The 14889-nt window shown below is 46.4% G+C and overlaps 1 protein-coding gene across 2 annotated transcripts in view; it reads right to left on the bottom strand.

Annotated features, from left to right (window-relative positions):
* Positions 1–828: 828 nt before the first annotated feature.
* Positions 829–14889, bottom strand: part of CLIC4 (chloride intracellular channel 4) — a 67988-nt gene continuing 53927 nt past the window's right edge. For both annotated transcript variants that reach the window (XM_040979582.1, XM_040979583.1), the window contains exons 4-6: positions 8735–8841; positions 4548–4729; positions 829–3896 (exon numbers count right to left, since the gene is read on the bottom strand). In XM_040979582.1, the coding sequence (XP_040835516.1) occupies positions 3732–3896; positions 4548–4729; positions 8735–8841 (454 nt within the window). In that variant the 3' untranslated portion in view covers positions 829–3731. The remainder of the gene's footprint in view (positions 3897–4547; positions 4730–8734; positions 8842–14889) is intronic.

The following is a 14889-nucleotide window of genomic DNA, read 5'->3' as shown; positions in this document are numbered from 1 at the left end:
TACCACAGCTGGAGCCAAGCTGATCCAAAAGCCAGGAGCTCCTTCCAGTCTCGCAGGCAGGTACAGGGTCCCAAGGCTTTGGGCTATCCTTGATTGCTTTCCCAGGACACAGGCAGGGAACTGGATGGGAAACGGAGCAGCTGGGACACGAACTGGCACCCATATGGAATCCCAGCACATACAAGGCAGGACACTTTAGCCACAAGGCTATGACGCTGGGCCCAAATCCGCTTTTCAATAAAAACAAAAACAAAAATAAGATAAAACCTTCTGAAAAGGCATACACTGGCAGTTTCCCACCTGTTTTTCTCCAAAAGGCACCAAATCAACTTGTCTCCTAGCTTTCAGTGCACTTAATATTAGTATACAGTAATTGACTCTGGTGCCTTGACCTTGTAGCTGTAAAGCCAGCCCAATTCTCTCAGGTCTGATCATTTTGGATCTTATGCACGCACACAGACACGCACACCTGGCAACGAGTAGTCCCTGTGTCACTTCTTTTCCACTCCTCACGGTCTTAGCCGCTGTGGGAGGGCAAGCTTGCCTAGGCCCGCTCCTCCTGACAGGACTTTCTTCGTGCAGTCGGCTCTGGGCAGAAGTCTTCGCAGGGCTTTTGGAGTGTTAACCTCTGGTCCTGTTTTGCTAAGAATGAGCACCACGAGTTTTTAACCAAATTATTTTCTGCACAGTTTGTCACGATCACACAGTCTTCCCGTAGTCTGTTAAATGTGCTGACTCACTCATGCATCGGGGAAAAAACAGTCTCAAATCAAACTTTTACCTCAAGTTGTTATTTATTTTCATTAAGGGGGAAACAGGACCCTTTAAGATAGTGAAAATATACTTTATTTAATACAGTAGCTGCCAGCAATATACTGGTTTTGATATTCCAAAGAGAGAGAGAGAAAAGAAACAACATTCCAGAAATTCTAAACAAAATACTCCAATTCTGTTCTATGTTACAGCTTGGGGAGTGGAAACTTCCTCCCGTGTTAAAAATAAAAACATGAGTGGCTCCTGCCTGGTTAATTTGTAGAGAATGTAATTCGAATGCTTTCCCCTTTTTGAATTCAGTACTGATTATAACCAGTGTAAGAAATTGGTGAATTAACAAACTTGATGAAATGCATATCAAAATGTTTATGAAAAAATAACTTGCATTCCTCTCAGTTTCACTTTGTAAGTATTTTCTAAATGAACATTTTTAATGCATAGAAATAAAAGCTGTCTACATACAACTCTGTAGAGGCTCGGAAGTTAACACAAGTAAAAACCACCTAGGTCGGTCCACTCAGCCCAGGCAAAAATGTCATCAACCGCTTAACTGTATACAGATTGTTCAAGGGTTTCAAGACAAGTCATGAAAGCTAAAGTTGGCAAGAAATACAATCCTTATGCTGGATCAGCTGCTGAACACAAAACTGCCTCGGCACCCCTGGGGAACAGTGAGCCGCCCCCCCGGACTGTGTGTGTGTGCACTGCAGTGTAGGCCAAGCAGGGAGCATATGAGGGGTCCCCATCAGTCAGAGAAACCAAACCCAGCTCCATTTCCACACTGTCAACCCCATACCCTGTAGGACTGCCATGGAAATGGCTACGTCCCAAACCTCTGAAGATTTTAAGCCATGGCCTTTCTAGAAGCATGAGCTGCAGCATCAGCCTTTTTATGGGCTTTGTCTGTTTACCAATCGCCATCCGACTTCCTTGATTAAGTCACAAAACCTTGTCTCTGTGACAGAAAAATAAGCCTGTTTTCATCAAAATCTCAGGATCTGCCTTCCCGAGACACCAGAGGGACAGCCACATGTAATCACTGGGCAATAAAAACGAGGACAAGAACCATCTGGAGAGGAACTGCCTCCTGGCCTGGTGCTGCTCACCCTTGTCCTGGGGGGGGGGGGGGGACACGGCCCTGACTTGGCACCGGTGCCCCCCCCCCCGCCCCTCCTCTGATATTGTCACACTGGAAACCTCAAGACAGGGTTCAGCAGGCCTCCCTGACAGGGAGTGGACAGGACATCGCCACCAGGCTGGTGCATTGGGATGGCTCACAGACAACAGCGCTTCTGCCAAGAGCTGGACTGTGCTTGCTAACAAAACGGGGGCTCAGGTTCGGGGTCCGGAGCACAGAGCACTCAGACAGGCAAGGACTCCCTGTCCTAAGCCCATCACAGTTGGCAGGACACACAGCAGGCTTGCAGAAGCCAGGCTGGGCCTGCCAGGCAGCGCTGCCACAGCCAGGAGGGATGCTGCCCTGTTACAGCATTCACATTTCCAAGGGAAAACCCGAGGAGGAAAGAACACTTCTAGAACAAGTGATATGCAAATTGCCCAAAGTGTTTGCAGTCGTGACCACAGTCTTAAGAGTAGCCCATAGCCCATTTTGTTAAAAAAAAATAATAATAATACATAGTACATAGTAACCTTTATTTTCATCAAATTCAATAGTTCCATTTCCCTTGTTAGAGCAAAAATAATTCATGGCTTAGGACTTCAATTAAAAAAAAAGAAAAGAAAAAACCCACACTCAATGTTATCCCTCCCTGTGGCTGTAAAAAAAATTTAGCTCAAGAAAGTGTACTGATTCAGAATAGGCAAAAGTGCAGCAAAATACACTGTGGCAACTCCAGTTGAGTCCGGCGGTGTGGCCATGCCTCCACGCAGGCCTGACAGTGGCGGAGACGGGCGGGAACGGCCATCACGCGCACTGACCTCCCGCTTCGGGGAGCACAGACTCCACGCCTTCTCGCTTACCAATGTTAAATACACTTTAGGAGCAAAATTCACTTAATGTTTTGCCAAGCCCACCTTAAACTTCATTTCTTTGAGTGTGAAGTTTTTCCTAATCATTTGCTAAACCAACTAAGCATTAGTTTGTGTGGTGTAGTCTTAAAGATCTACAGAAGGGGTCCGGTGCCACCTCAGCAGTGCGTTTGACACCAAGGAGAGTGCGCCAGGGCGCTGACCCAGAGCGGGCAGAGTGGTGTGGGGCAGAGGGCAGCGCATCTCCACCCCGGCCCGGGGGCTCCGCAGCGCCTCTCTAACCACAGCGCCAGCTTGGACCTGAAAGCTTCACCCTTCTCTCTCACCTGAGCCTCCTTCTTGTGACAGGATGAAAGCTACTGTGAAGGATGGCTGCTCTTCGCCAGCTTGAGAGAGAGAGAGAGAGAGAGAGAGAGAAACTACAGAGCAGAGCGGCCCAGTGTTCGGCACCTCTCCAGAAAAACGCTCCATGTGGTGGCCATCTGGTGGATTTCCAGTAGTAGGCAGATTAAACCAAAATCAGACCATCTCTGCTACAGTGGCAATCCTTTACTCTTACTAAATATCCTGAAATTCCCTCCCCAATACATAAATATTCCTTGTACCATGAATTATGCACCAGTTTGGGGCTGAGTGATGTTGTGGAATAGTTCGGGGAAACTGCAGTTCAGCAGTCCTGCCAGCTGCCCACGATGATGGTCCGGAGAGGGAGTGATCTCCCCGCCAGAGACGGCCCGCGGTGGAGCATCTCCAGGACCCAGGGACGGGGCAAGGGAGGTTCCAATAACACTGCTCAGGAGTGTATGTTTTACGGTAATGACTACACCTGGTCTAGCCTTGATCCTAAGCTCGAGTAACTGCAATGCTCATGCAACATACATTGTCTACTCTAGGGAAGAGGAGCCGTCTGTTAGAGAAGCATGTTCGTCAGGGGAGATCGGCAAGGCATCTCTTTCACAAGCGCTGGCTTACTTGGTCAGTCTTTTGGCTACGTCACTGTACGCTATCTCTACTTCCTTGTCACTGGGGCAGGTGTTGGTGAACTCGTCCCTGCTGTAAGCGTTGGTCAGGTATCTCCAGATGCCCGTCATTCCTTTGGGGATGTCAAAGTTGCGGTATTTTTTGGCCACCACCTGCAAGGCCAAAGACGACCAATGTTAACAGGTTTCCATTTCCAGGTCTGGCAAACTTGGATGCATCACCGACTACAAACACAGATGATCGATTCCTGTACTCTCTGGCGACTGCTTCCGTTTGAAAAGAGGTCTGTCACCATCATGCTAGCGGGAGTGTTAAGCAACAATCAGAGCTTCAGGCGTGTGGTGGTCACAGCCTTGGACAACTCAAGTGTCATTACTGGATAAGCAAACATGCTGCTTTAGGCCTCTGGTTCTCCTTCTTGCATCATTATTGCACAACTAGTTCTGTTCCAGTTAGCCAAGTGCCTGGCTCATGAGCTCACAAGAAAGGCCCAAGATTTTACCTTGAGGAGAAGTGAAGTGATCACAGGACAGACTGTGACACCACGTGAGTTATCAGGGTAACCCCAACTTAGTCACCTATGACACTGTTGCAATTTCTATGTGGTCACACACACACACACACAAACATTTCTGTTCCTCATATTGCCTCCATTCTCAGACATAACTTTCCATAGCATTAACCCTCGTAGATTCCCAGTGTCACCCAGACAGCTACACCAATTTGGAGGCTCCTGGCAAGCTCACAGGAAGCAGACAGAGACCTGGAGGTAAGGGCGACACGACACTCCCCCGCACACCCACCTTGACAATGTGCAGCTTGGGCAGCAGGTTGCAATCGGCTAACGTCATCTCGTTGCCATCAAGAAACTTTCGTGTAGAGAATTTAATGTCCTCCATACTATTCTCATCAATCTCATCAGGGAGAGGAGAATTCAGATATTCGTCCAGTTTCTGCAATGTCTTCAAGAGACCCCTCTCCAGCGCTGGGGAAAAAAGAGCGGCTATTGTAAGAAGGAAGAACAGCCCACCCGCGAAGCAGAGGCGTCAGGCTCTCAGCCAGTGCCTCCCGAGGGCCTGCCAGACAGGAGGCGCTTACAACCGAAAGCCACCGGGCAGGTGCCAGCTCGCCCGGAGCCGGCTTTCACGGGGCGGGAGATGAGACGGACATGCAAGTAGCCAGTGGTGAGAAGACCCATTCCCCCACGCTGTCCAGTAACTCTTTCAAATAAATAAACCCTTAAGGGAATAATAATAATAATAATAATAATAATAATAATAAAAGATACCTTCCCCTACAGTTCTGGCCCTTTTACTCTCCTCATTGTTCTGCCTCCGACCCCAGCACACTACATGGAAGTGTGCACGGCGGGCACCATTACAGCTTCCTGTCCCAAGGGAAAGGTGCCACTTCTCCATTAAGTATGACACTTGCTGCAGGCTTTTGTCAATATTCTTTATCAGATTAAGGAAGTTCCCAGCAATGCCTCACTTTTCAAGACTTTCTAAAAATAACAAACATTTTGACCGTAAGTACTAAATGTTCTCAATTTTTTTCTGCTTCTATTGAGACAATAACTTTTCTCCTTTATTAAGGTGAATGGTAAATATCGGTGAGCAATATCCAACTTGGTTGTGTTCACCTTTTCCCATGATTTTGGGTTAGGTGCACATCTTGCCTTTTGCCTTAGTTTTCAAAAGGTAGACTGCGCTGGAATTGTCCTTCCAGTTGATTTCCTTATGTTTTGATACTAACGATGGCCTCAAAAAGCAGGTGGGGGCCCGGTGCAACAGTCTAGTGGTTAAAGTCCTTGCCTTGAACGTTCCAGGATCCCATATGGGCGCCAGTTCTAATCCTGGCAGCCCCACTTCCCATCCAGCTCCCTGCTTGTGTCCTGGGAAAGCAGTCGAGGACGGCCCAAAGCAGATAAAAGCTCTCTCTCTGTGTCTCTACTTCTCTCTTTCAGATAAAAAAAAAAATAAATCTTCAGAAGAAAAAAGGCACTGTTCAATAAACACAAAGAAATGTGTAACTACAAGGACACTGTCAGATCGACCACTAGTCGGCAGTAGAAGCCCACAGCAGTAGCCTACTTCTTAGTAATTACCAGTACGGTAGCAACACTGGGATCTCCAAGAAGCTTTTTCAAAAGCTCTAATAAGTACAACAGAGGCCGCCCAGTCAGACTAAAAGTTACAAAAAACAAAGCCTCGTCACAGTGAGAACACAGAAAAAAATCTTTAAATTCACACACACCTGCGTCAGAAGGGTCAATAAGAATACAAACTAGCATATCTCAGAGAACAATTTGGGGAAAGAGGAGATTTTAAAATTCAGCAACCTTCTGACCTATCTGGAATCCAACTCAAGGGCATTCATCTGGCATCGCTGTTTTGTTACCATTTGGGAAAAAAAAAAAAAAAAACAAACACTCCCACAACCGATGTCTATCCCATCAGGGAAATAGTTAAATCCTCATCATGGAATATTAAGTAGCATTTCAAAAATCAAAGTACAGTTCTATTCCTTTAGCATGTGAAAAGACACGAACAGGTAAAACACCTGCAAAGGCACATGGATGAGGCGAGAACTGGACTGCTGGGGAAGGCCACGTCACGTGAGGAAGAAGCACTGAGACTCTGCGCTGTTTTACACTCAGCTCTTCAGAGAGAATGCCTTGCTCTATTACTTGTACGTTCGCAATGAGTAAAATTCAAAACAGAAAATACTGAAAGTAACATAGATGTTTCTGTTTGAAAAACAATACAATTCACAATGAAGTTTGGGCCTTTACGTTGCTTTAATAAAGATAAGTAAGACCCAGACCACGTTTAAAGGCTGGGCCACACATGCATGGAAAGGATGGTTAGATACACGAAGCAGCTCCTCACCCTCCTCCAAGTCCCAACACTTCCCGGGAGAAAGGCAGAGAGCAACCAGACGGCAAGGCAGAGGGGGCCTCGCAGAGGAAGGGGCATCTTGCACAAAAAGGAACACATCAGAACTTCTAGATTCCTTGCCTCCATTCAGACTGGAATGTGGACATTGGGAAATTCGCCTGGGACATACTGTGTGTTCCATCACCAGCAGTCGCTTCCCTCTGAAATTTACCATAAATACCAACATGGTGCCTGAGCTTTCGTAAATGCTAACTAACTAAACCTGCAGAGCACACCGGGACGCGAGGCAGGGCAGATGTGAGCCGGCCCCATCCAAGCGTCCCTGCTGCTCTCCTTTCTGATGCTTACACGCGTCTACAAATGTCACACACATGCTCACCAAGAAAAACCAGTCTGTCTCTCCCTTCCCCTCTTCCAGTGTTTCCTTTTATTTTCTTTAAATCTTATTTGTTCACTCTGTACCCCAATCTAAGCACTAGCCCAAAACCAGCCTCTAGGCATTTAACTCCTTAATGGAGTTCAATCCTGAAGGATCTTAAAACTGCAAATAGATTGGCTTTTGTAATACACTTAACAGGCTGGTGAAACTAATCAAAAGATTCATTGGCTCCGATTAACCACATAAAATGACAAACGCACTGAGGTGTGCCTGTCAGCATTTGGGTAGGGTTGGGAGGAAGGCATTCATCACACTAAACCTGGCCGATCTGCCACAGGGCAGGGTCGGAGAGCCCCAGGACTCCAGCGCCAACTGGAATCATGTTTCCTAAAGGCTAGCACCAGCGACAGGTCCCTGTGGAGGGAAGTTGCTTGGCAACTGCAAGTCTTATTTATCAATAGGTAACTGAATAGAAAGCCCCCCAAGTTAAGCGCAGTGTGCTCCAGGCTGCTGTTTGTTCTCACTGTTGAGGACAGTAAGTGTGGGCGGCCACTTAAGAAAGTAACAAGCCCATCAGAAAAAATAGAACACATAGTTACACTTAAGTGAGTCACTTTCTCCCTCTCTGCACCCCACCCTTGTCCCCCAAAGCTGAAACAAGTGCATTCTGTTCCCTTCCCCACTACACTCCACCCCCAAAAAGCCACTCGGAGAGAAAAAAAAAAAACAAACTTTAACTCGCAGACAGGTCAAAGACCCACGTAGCAAGAGCATCTGTGTCTAAAAGGACAGAATAGAAAGACACCGTTTGTGGAGAAGAGGGCTTGCAGTGTAACCACCTACTTAGCATAGAAATCGCCGAGACAGAACATCTGTCAGGAAAAAGGTCAATTACTAAAGAAAATCACTTCCGAACCCTGGCAGCTACCGAAGCACATTAGGAGCGGACATAAGCCAGGCCCCAGCACTAAAATTTTCCCTCTTTCCCTTCCACGGTAGAAAAAACATTTCATGCAGCGAATATTATTCCAGAAACCAAGAGCAAAGAAAATATTGAGTTTCAAAGCTAAATTAAAAACTGCTGCAATTTAATAGTAATAAAAAAGCTTGAATCGCTTGGAAATGTGCCTCCCAAAATCACATAAGGCAATCAGCAAGTGCTTGGTGTGATTCTTTACTGTTTTTTAATCAATACTTCTTCCCTTTGGTTTTCAGCATCATCCACTGGCATGTAAACCTGGACCCAAAGAACCCCGCCCAGTCACCCACACTGTCTGAACTCCCACGAACTCAAGGATTCCGAGCTGGGTTAGGGGGTCTAGTCCACCATTGTTACTCTTAAACAAAGGATTATATGCAGTGTTCCCCAGACCAAAATCACGCTTGCTATCCCCAAGAGAAGAAAAATGAAATGACTGAATGGTACGGGTTACACAAGGTTCACTAAATGGGGTTTTCACGGAAGAGACTTTCTGCCAAAGTGAAATAACAAAAAGTGTCCCTTAGTCAAAACAAAAATAACCTGCAAATGCACTACTTAAGCCATCTTCTCTATGCAAATCTGACTTCAAACTAAAATTCTAGCTTTTTGGACACAAATGTGGAAGGCTAACCAGCACGTTCATCGTCACTCTCGTAGCTTTTTATGGCCATTTGGTCCCATCCCCCGGGTCCTCCTCCCGCCGTGGTAATTTGATTTTTAATTTCTTACCTTCATTAGCCTCTGGCCTTGAATTCTTGATATATGCAGAGAACTTGGCAAAGATGTCCATTCCGGCAGTGTTGGACTCAGGGTGCTTTGGAGAAAGCTTTAAGTACCTGAACAGGAAAGGTGGTAACAGGTTAGGGATTCCTCAAGGATGTGCTCTTCACCCACAGCCCAGCGGCTGGCAGGGCCTCGCTGTCTTGGACCTTTTCACACTAGGAAATGCCGTCACTGGTCTCGGCTCTAGTTATCCAGTGTTTTTTCCTTCAGAAACAAAGCTCACAGTGTTTTTGTTCACACATTTGCGGCTTTGGGAACCAGGCAGCCGCACGCCACGTCCAGCTGACATTGGCATGCCGGAGGAAGAGCCACTTTGCTCAGGTTTGTGCCAGGCCAATGGGCATCTCACACAGCCATCTCTCAAGTAGTGCTGTTTGAGAGAACTTTATGCAGGGAAGGAAATGTTCTGTATCACCATGGTAACCATTAGTGCCATGAGGCTGAGGAAGACTTAATTAATCACAAAGGAAACAAATTAAATACTCCTTGAGCACTCCAGCGCTCAAGGACCACTGGACAGCACAGCTCTAGAGTCCTCTCAGAAGTGATGCCAGGGGGCAGTGCGGTGGCACAGCAGGGAAAGCCACTACCTGCAGCACCAGCATCCCACTACAAGCGCCAGTTCAAGTCTAGGCTGACCCACTTCCAATACAGCTGCCTGCTAATGCCCTGGGAAAAGCAGAAGATGGCTAAACACTCAGGCCCCTGCCACCCACATGGGAGACCTAGAAAAGGTTTTGGTCATTGGGACCATTTGGAGAGTGAACCAGCTGATGGAAGATTCCTGTCTCTTCCCCCCTCTCTGGAATTCTGCCTTTCAAATAAATAAATCCTTAAAAAACAAACAAACAACAAAAAAAGATAGAAAGGTCCATCAGGTCTTTATTATGCTATGAACCGAGGACTGAGCAGGTCCTGGGCAGCAGTGCTGGAAACTCTGGGAGCAAGAAGACAGCCGGCCAGGGGCTCTTGATTCTCCTCTGTCACTGAAGGACAAAAACACATCAATCATCGCAAATGAGCACCTAGAATTTTCCAAAAACCTCTCAAATATTATATATTCCACAGTATATTTATAAGGGTAACTCTGAGCAACAACAACAACAAAATTACATATCTGATACTATATGAGGGGCTGACACTGCAGCAAAGCATACTAAACCACTGCTCATGACTCCAGCATCCCCTATCAGATTGCTGGCTCAAGTCCTGGCCACTCCGCTTCTGATCCAGTTTTCTACTGACAAATCTGGGAAGGCAGCAAGAGGCAGCCCAAGTACCCGGGCCCCTGGCGCCCATGGCGGAGACCGAGATGAACCCCGTGCTCCTGGCTTCAGCCTGGCTCAGCTCTGGTTGTTTGACAACTTGGGGAGTGAGTGAGAGGATGAAGATTTTTCCCATCATTTTGCCTTTTTCAAATCAGCAAATCTTAAATGTATGTTATACTGAAGAGTTTACTGTGCTGTTACAAAGCTTTTCCAACTTTGAGGACCTGGCACAGCTTTTTTTGTTGGCTGTTTGTTTAATATTTACTTAGTTTGAAGGTAGGGCTACAGAGGCAGAGGGGGAGGTAGCGATGTCCCATCCTCTGGCTCACTCCCCCAACGGCCACAATGTCTGGAGCACGGGGAGTCCAAAGTTGGGAGCTTCTTCCTGGTCTCCCACATGGTGCAGAGACTCAAGTGCTTGGGCCATCCTCTGCTGCTTTTCCAGGTGCATCAGCAGGAAACTGAATCAGAAGTGGAGTAGGGGCCTGGCATGGTAACCTTGCTGCTAAAGCCCTTGCCTTGAACGTGCCGGGATCCCATAGGGGTGCTGGTCTAATCCTGGCATCCCTGCTTCCCATCCAGCTCCCTGCTTGTGGCCTGGAAAAGCAGTCAAGGACGGCACAAAGGCTTGGGACCCTGTGCCCATGTGGGAGACCCAGAAGAGGCTCCTGGCTCCTGGCTTCAGACTGATGCAGCTCCAGCCGTTGTGGCCACTTGGGGAATGAATCAAAGGACAGAAGATCTTCCTCTGTACATCTCACTTTCCAATAAAAAAAAAATCTCTAGAAAAAAAAAAGTGGAGCAGCTGGAACTTGAAACCATGATCACAAGCATTGCTGGTGCCAAAGGTAGTGGTTTTATCTTCCATGCCAAAGCACTGGTTCTGTGGCATGAGCTTTTTGACCTCACACACACACGCCCATCTTTTACTCTATTAGGTTTCACACACACAGACACACACACACACTGTGTATCTCCTTAATTGTGAAAATACATGTGAAAAGGCCTCCAGTGAGGCCTGCCTCTGCTCCAGGCAGTTGGAGCTAGGGACCTGCAGGTTCTCAGGGTCCTTGCAGGGTGCAGGAGTCAGCCTGTAGCTCCTGCAGAATGTCTGCGAAGGCATGTGGGAGGAGTTAAACTTCAGGGGGAAAAAAAAAAACCGCAATCAGCTAGCCGCTCCATGTGTTTGAAGGTAATGCCTTCTCAGTTTTAAAAGTCAGTTTTTAAAAGAAATGCAGCTCAGTTGCAAGCTGTGCCTCTGTTTAGTTTTCATATTCACCTGCTTTCTGTTTGCTATTTGGAACTTAGGAAGGAAATATTGTCTTCAAGTTGAGCATAGTACTATACCCATAAGGAAACACAATACCTACTCAACACCTATATACTCAAGCTATGCTTCTCTTGGTTTTTCGTTTATTATGTGAGAGGCAAAGAGACAGCAGAAAAGAAATGCATCCACTCACTCCCCAGATGCCCACCTCGGCTCCAGCTGAAGGCCCAGCTTGCAGCCAGACACTTCCCACGGGCAGCAGGAGCCCAATCACCAGAGCGAACACCTTCGGCAGGAAGACAGAGCCCGAAGGGACAGGCCTAAATCCAGGTATTGAAGAACAGGAACTGGTGACCGTAACCACTAGGCAAACACTCCCTCCAACCCATCCAACTTTTTAATAGGTCTACCTAGTGTCCAAATATCACTCAATTTCTAATCTTAAAAAACATTTTTTTAAAGCACAATGATTTGCTTAATCTTTTTCAATGAGCATCTACAGAATACCTCACCTGAATTTACAGACATAATATAACTTTTTCCCCTAACTACAAGACTTTTCTCTCTTCTTTTTTCTTCCTCCTGCCTGTGAAGTTAGCCAGTCCCAGGCCCACCAGCCCTGGATTCTCTGACCCAGGCCCCTTACTACCTGCCCGAACAGAAGATGGCGCAGGGATCACCAGGGACTTGCTCACACACTGATCTTTCTCTAGCCAACTCTCTCCATTTCTTCTTCCTTTCCCCACCAGTATTTAGCTATTCTACAGCTTTCCAAGGGAGTAAACTCAGAATTCTCAAAATAACAAGGGACAGGCTTGAATTACAGATCATTTATATATTCATTAATCATGCATACATTCACTTGTAATTATCAAGAACTAAGTGTTAGACAATGTAGTGAGACCTCATGATGAGCATACACCAACATAGGTAATTTTAAAATGCGTAAGAATTCCAACTAGAGGCCCAGCTTGGTAGCCTAGTGGCTAAAGTCCTCGCCTTGAATACACTGCCAGGATCCCATATGGACACTGGTTCTAATCCCAGCAGCCCCGCTTCTCTTCCAGCTCCCTGCTTGTGGCCTGGGAAAGCAGTCAAGGATGACCGAATGCCTTAGGACCCTGCATCTGGGTGGGGGACCTGGAAGAAGTTCCTGGCTCCTGGCTTCAGACTGGCTCAGCTCTGGCCATTGCGGTAGCTTGGGGAGTGAATCATTGGATGGAAGATCTTTCTCTCTGTCTCTTGTCCTGTATGTCTGACTTTGCAGAAAAACAAATTCCAACTAGAGAGCTACTGTGATGAACTAAGAATGACAGAGGACTCACAACCGGCATACACTAGTCACGCAAAAGTGGAAGCTACTACATTCTCTGAAGCAGGTTAAACATTCCTTGTTATCTCCCAAGACAATGATCCAATATCTACTACTCATTTAGTGCAAATACTACAGCTGTGAAAGACCATTCATGTCTTGTACCTCATTGTGCCTGAAAGGGAGCTATGCTCTACCAGCTTACTATTTGGCCCTAAAATCACCCAGCTAGTTCATAAAGCACCAACTAAAAAACTCAGACATCTTATCCTCAGGTACAAGAGTTTTTGGTTTAGTTTTATTATTTCAATTTCAGATCAGATTCTAAATAATAGTTTGATAGTTAAACCCAGAACTATTTGTCCAAACTCAGGAGTCATTTTCTCTACATGGCCAAACATTAAGATTTTAATCCATCCATTATTTTAGCAAATAGTTTAATCAAACAATGATATTTAAAAAATTCATTTTAACACATAGCAAAAACAAAGTACTTTTCATTTTTTGCTTTTTAACATTTATGTATCTGAAGGCAGGAGTTAAGTTAGAGAGAGAAAAAAAAGAGATTTCCATCACTGGTTCACTTCCCAAATGACCACAATGGCCGGTGCTGAGCCAGAATGAAGGCAGGAGCTTCGGTGCAGGGGACCAAGGACTTGAGCCATCTTCTGCTACCTTCCCAGGGAGCTAGATCAGGAGTGGAACAGCCAGGACTTGAATCTGTCAGCACTCATATGGGATGCCAGTATTACAGGAAGCAGCTTTACATGCTATGCCACCACACTGGCAAATAACTCTTAAAAGTCTGTGTGTGGGGCCCAGCGGCGTGGCCTAGAGGCTAAAGTCCTCGCCTTGAATGTGCCGGGATCCCATATGGGCACCGGTTCTAATCCTGGCTGCTCCACTTCCCATCCAGCTCCCTGCTTGTGGCCTAGGAAAGCAGTCAGGAACAGCCCAAAGCTTTGGGACCCTGAACTCACATGGGAGACCTGGAAGAGAGGTTCCTGGTTCCCGGCTTCGGATCGGTGCAGTACCAGCCGTTGCGGGTCACTTGGGGAGTGAATCATCAGACAGAAGATCTTCCTCTCTGTCTCTCCTCCTCCTCTCTGTATATCTGACTTTGTAATAAAAATAAATAAATCTTAAAAAAAAAAGTCTCTGTGTGAATGACAGAACTAATGGGAGCAGATTGAGCACTGGCTTTCAAGTCAGTCCTTTATTCCATATTGCATCACTGAGACTATTCATAACAGACTAGCTAAGAACATGTCTTCTTAGGAAAGCTAGCAAGCTTGTTCTTTCTATGGCTATACAGAATATTAGATCATTCTCATAGGGTGAGCATTTGGCACAGCTTGGGACACCTACATCACAAATCAAAGTACCTGGATTTGAGACAGCTCTGCTCCCAACTTCAGATCCCTGCAAATGTGAACCCTGGGATGGAGCAGCCGCGTGGATCCTCTACCAGGATCCTCTATTCTGTGGGACACAGCTTTGGCCCGGACCAATGCTAGCTGTCATGGGCATCTAGAGGAGGGAAAAAGATGGATCTCCCTCTCTGATTTTAAATATAACCTAAAAGCAAACAATTCTCAAATTCTTTCACTGAATTTCTTTTTTTAAAAAAAAGAACATTTTATAAAGTTCTTCTCCAAAGTTATCTAGCTTCCTTCCACTCTATCATCAGTAAGTTAGTCAGTCAAGTATTTATGCTGCTTCAGATAAAAACCAAATCAATTCCTTCATTCAAGCAAGAGGAATTAAAACATACTTTCCCCAGAGGAGAATGTTCCCTTTAAAGCCTCCGGTTACACAGCAGGAAAGCGTTTGGATTGAAGCCTTCCATTAGTCTCTAAAGTTTAAACAGCTGGGGGAGACAACTGCCTGCATTGATATCTGTCATGATTACATCAGGAAGCATTCGCAGAAAAACACTGTTCTCTCACTGAGGCCAGAAACACATACTTAGCAATGTCAGCTCCTAGTCCGTCAGCTCTCCCAACTCTCTAGCCTTTCCTCCTCATCCTATCTGAAACAAGCAGGCTTACACGCAGAGCAGGAGCAGCAAGATCAGGGGAGGGGAGGGCAGCGAGTGGCATGAGGCCCTAGGACTACGCCAAACACAGGAAGGAAAAGGGGTGCAGGTGCCAATCCTGGGACATCCCCTCCTCCCACTCAGGCTGGAGAAGCTACTGGAGGACAAGGGTGTCTCCCAGGAAAGCATGGAGAGCTGTTAAGGAAAGGAACT

Source organism: Ochotona curzoniae, unplaced genomic scaffold, assembly GCF_017591425.1.
Source record: "Ochotona curzoniae isolate NIBS_2020 unplaced genomic scaffold, NIBS_Ocur_1.0 contig_3255, whole genome shotgun sequence".
NCBI lineage: Eukaryota > Metazoa > Chordata > Mammalia > Lagomorpha > Ochotonidae > Ochotona > Ochotona curzoniae.
The sequence above is the reverse complement of the archived record's forward strand: the minus strand, read 5'-3'. Positions and strand labels throughout refer to the sequence as shown.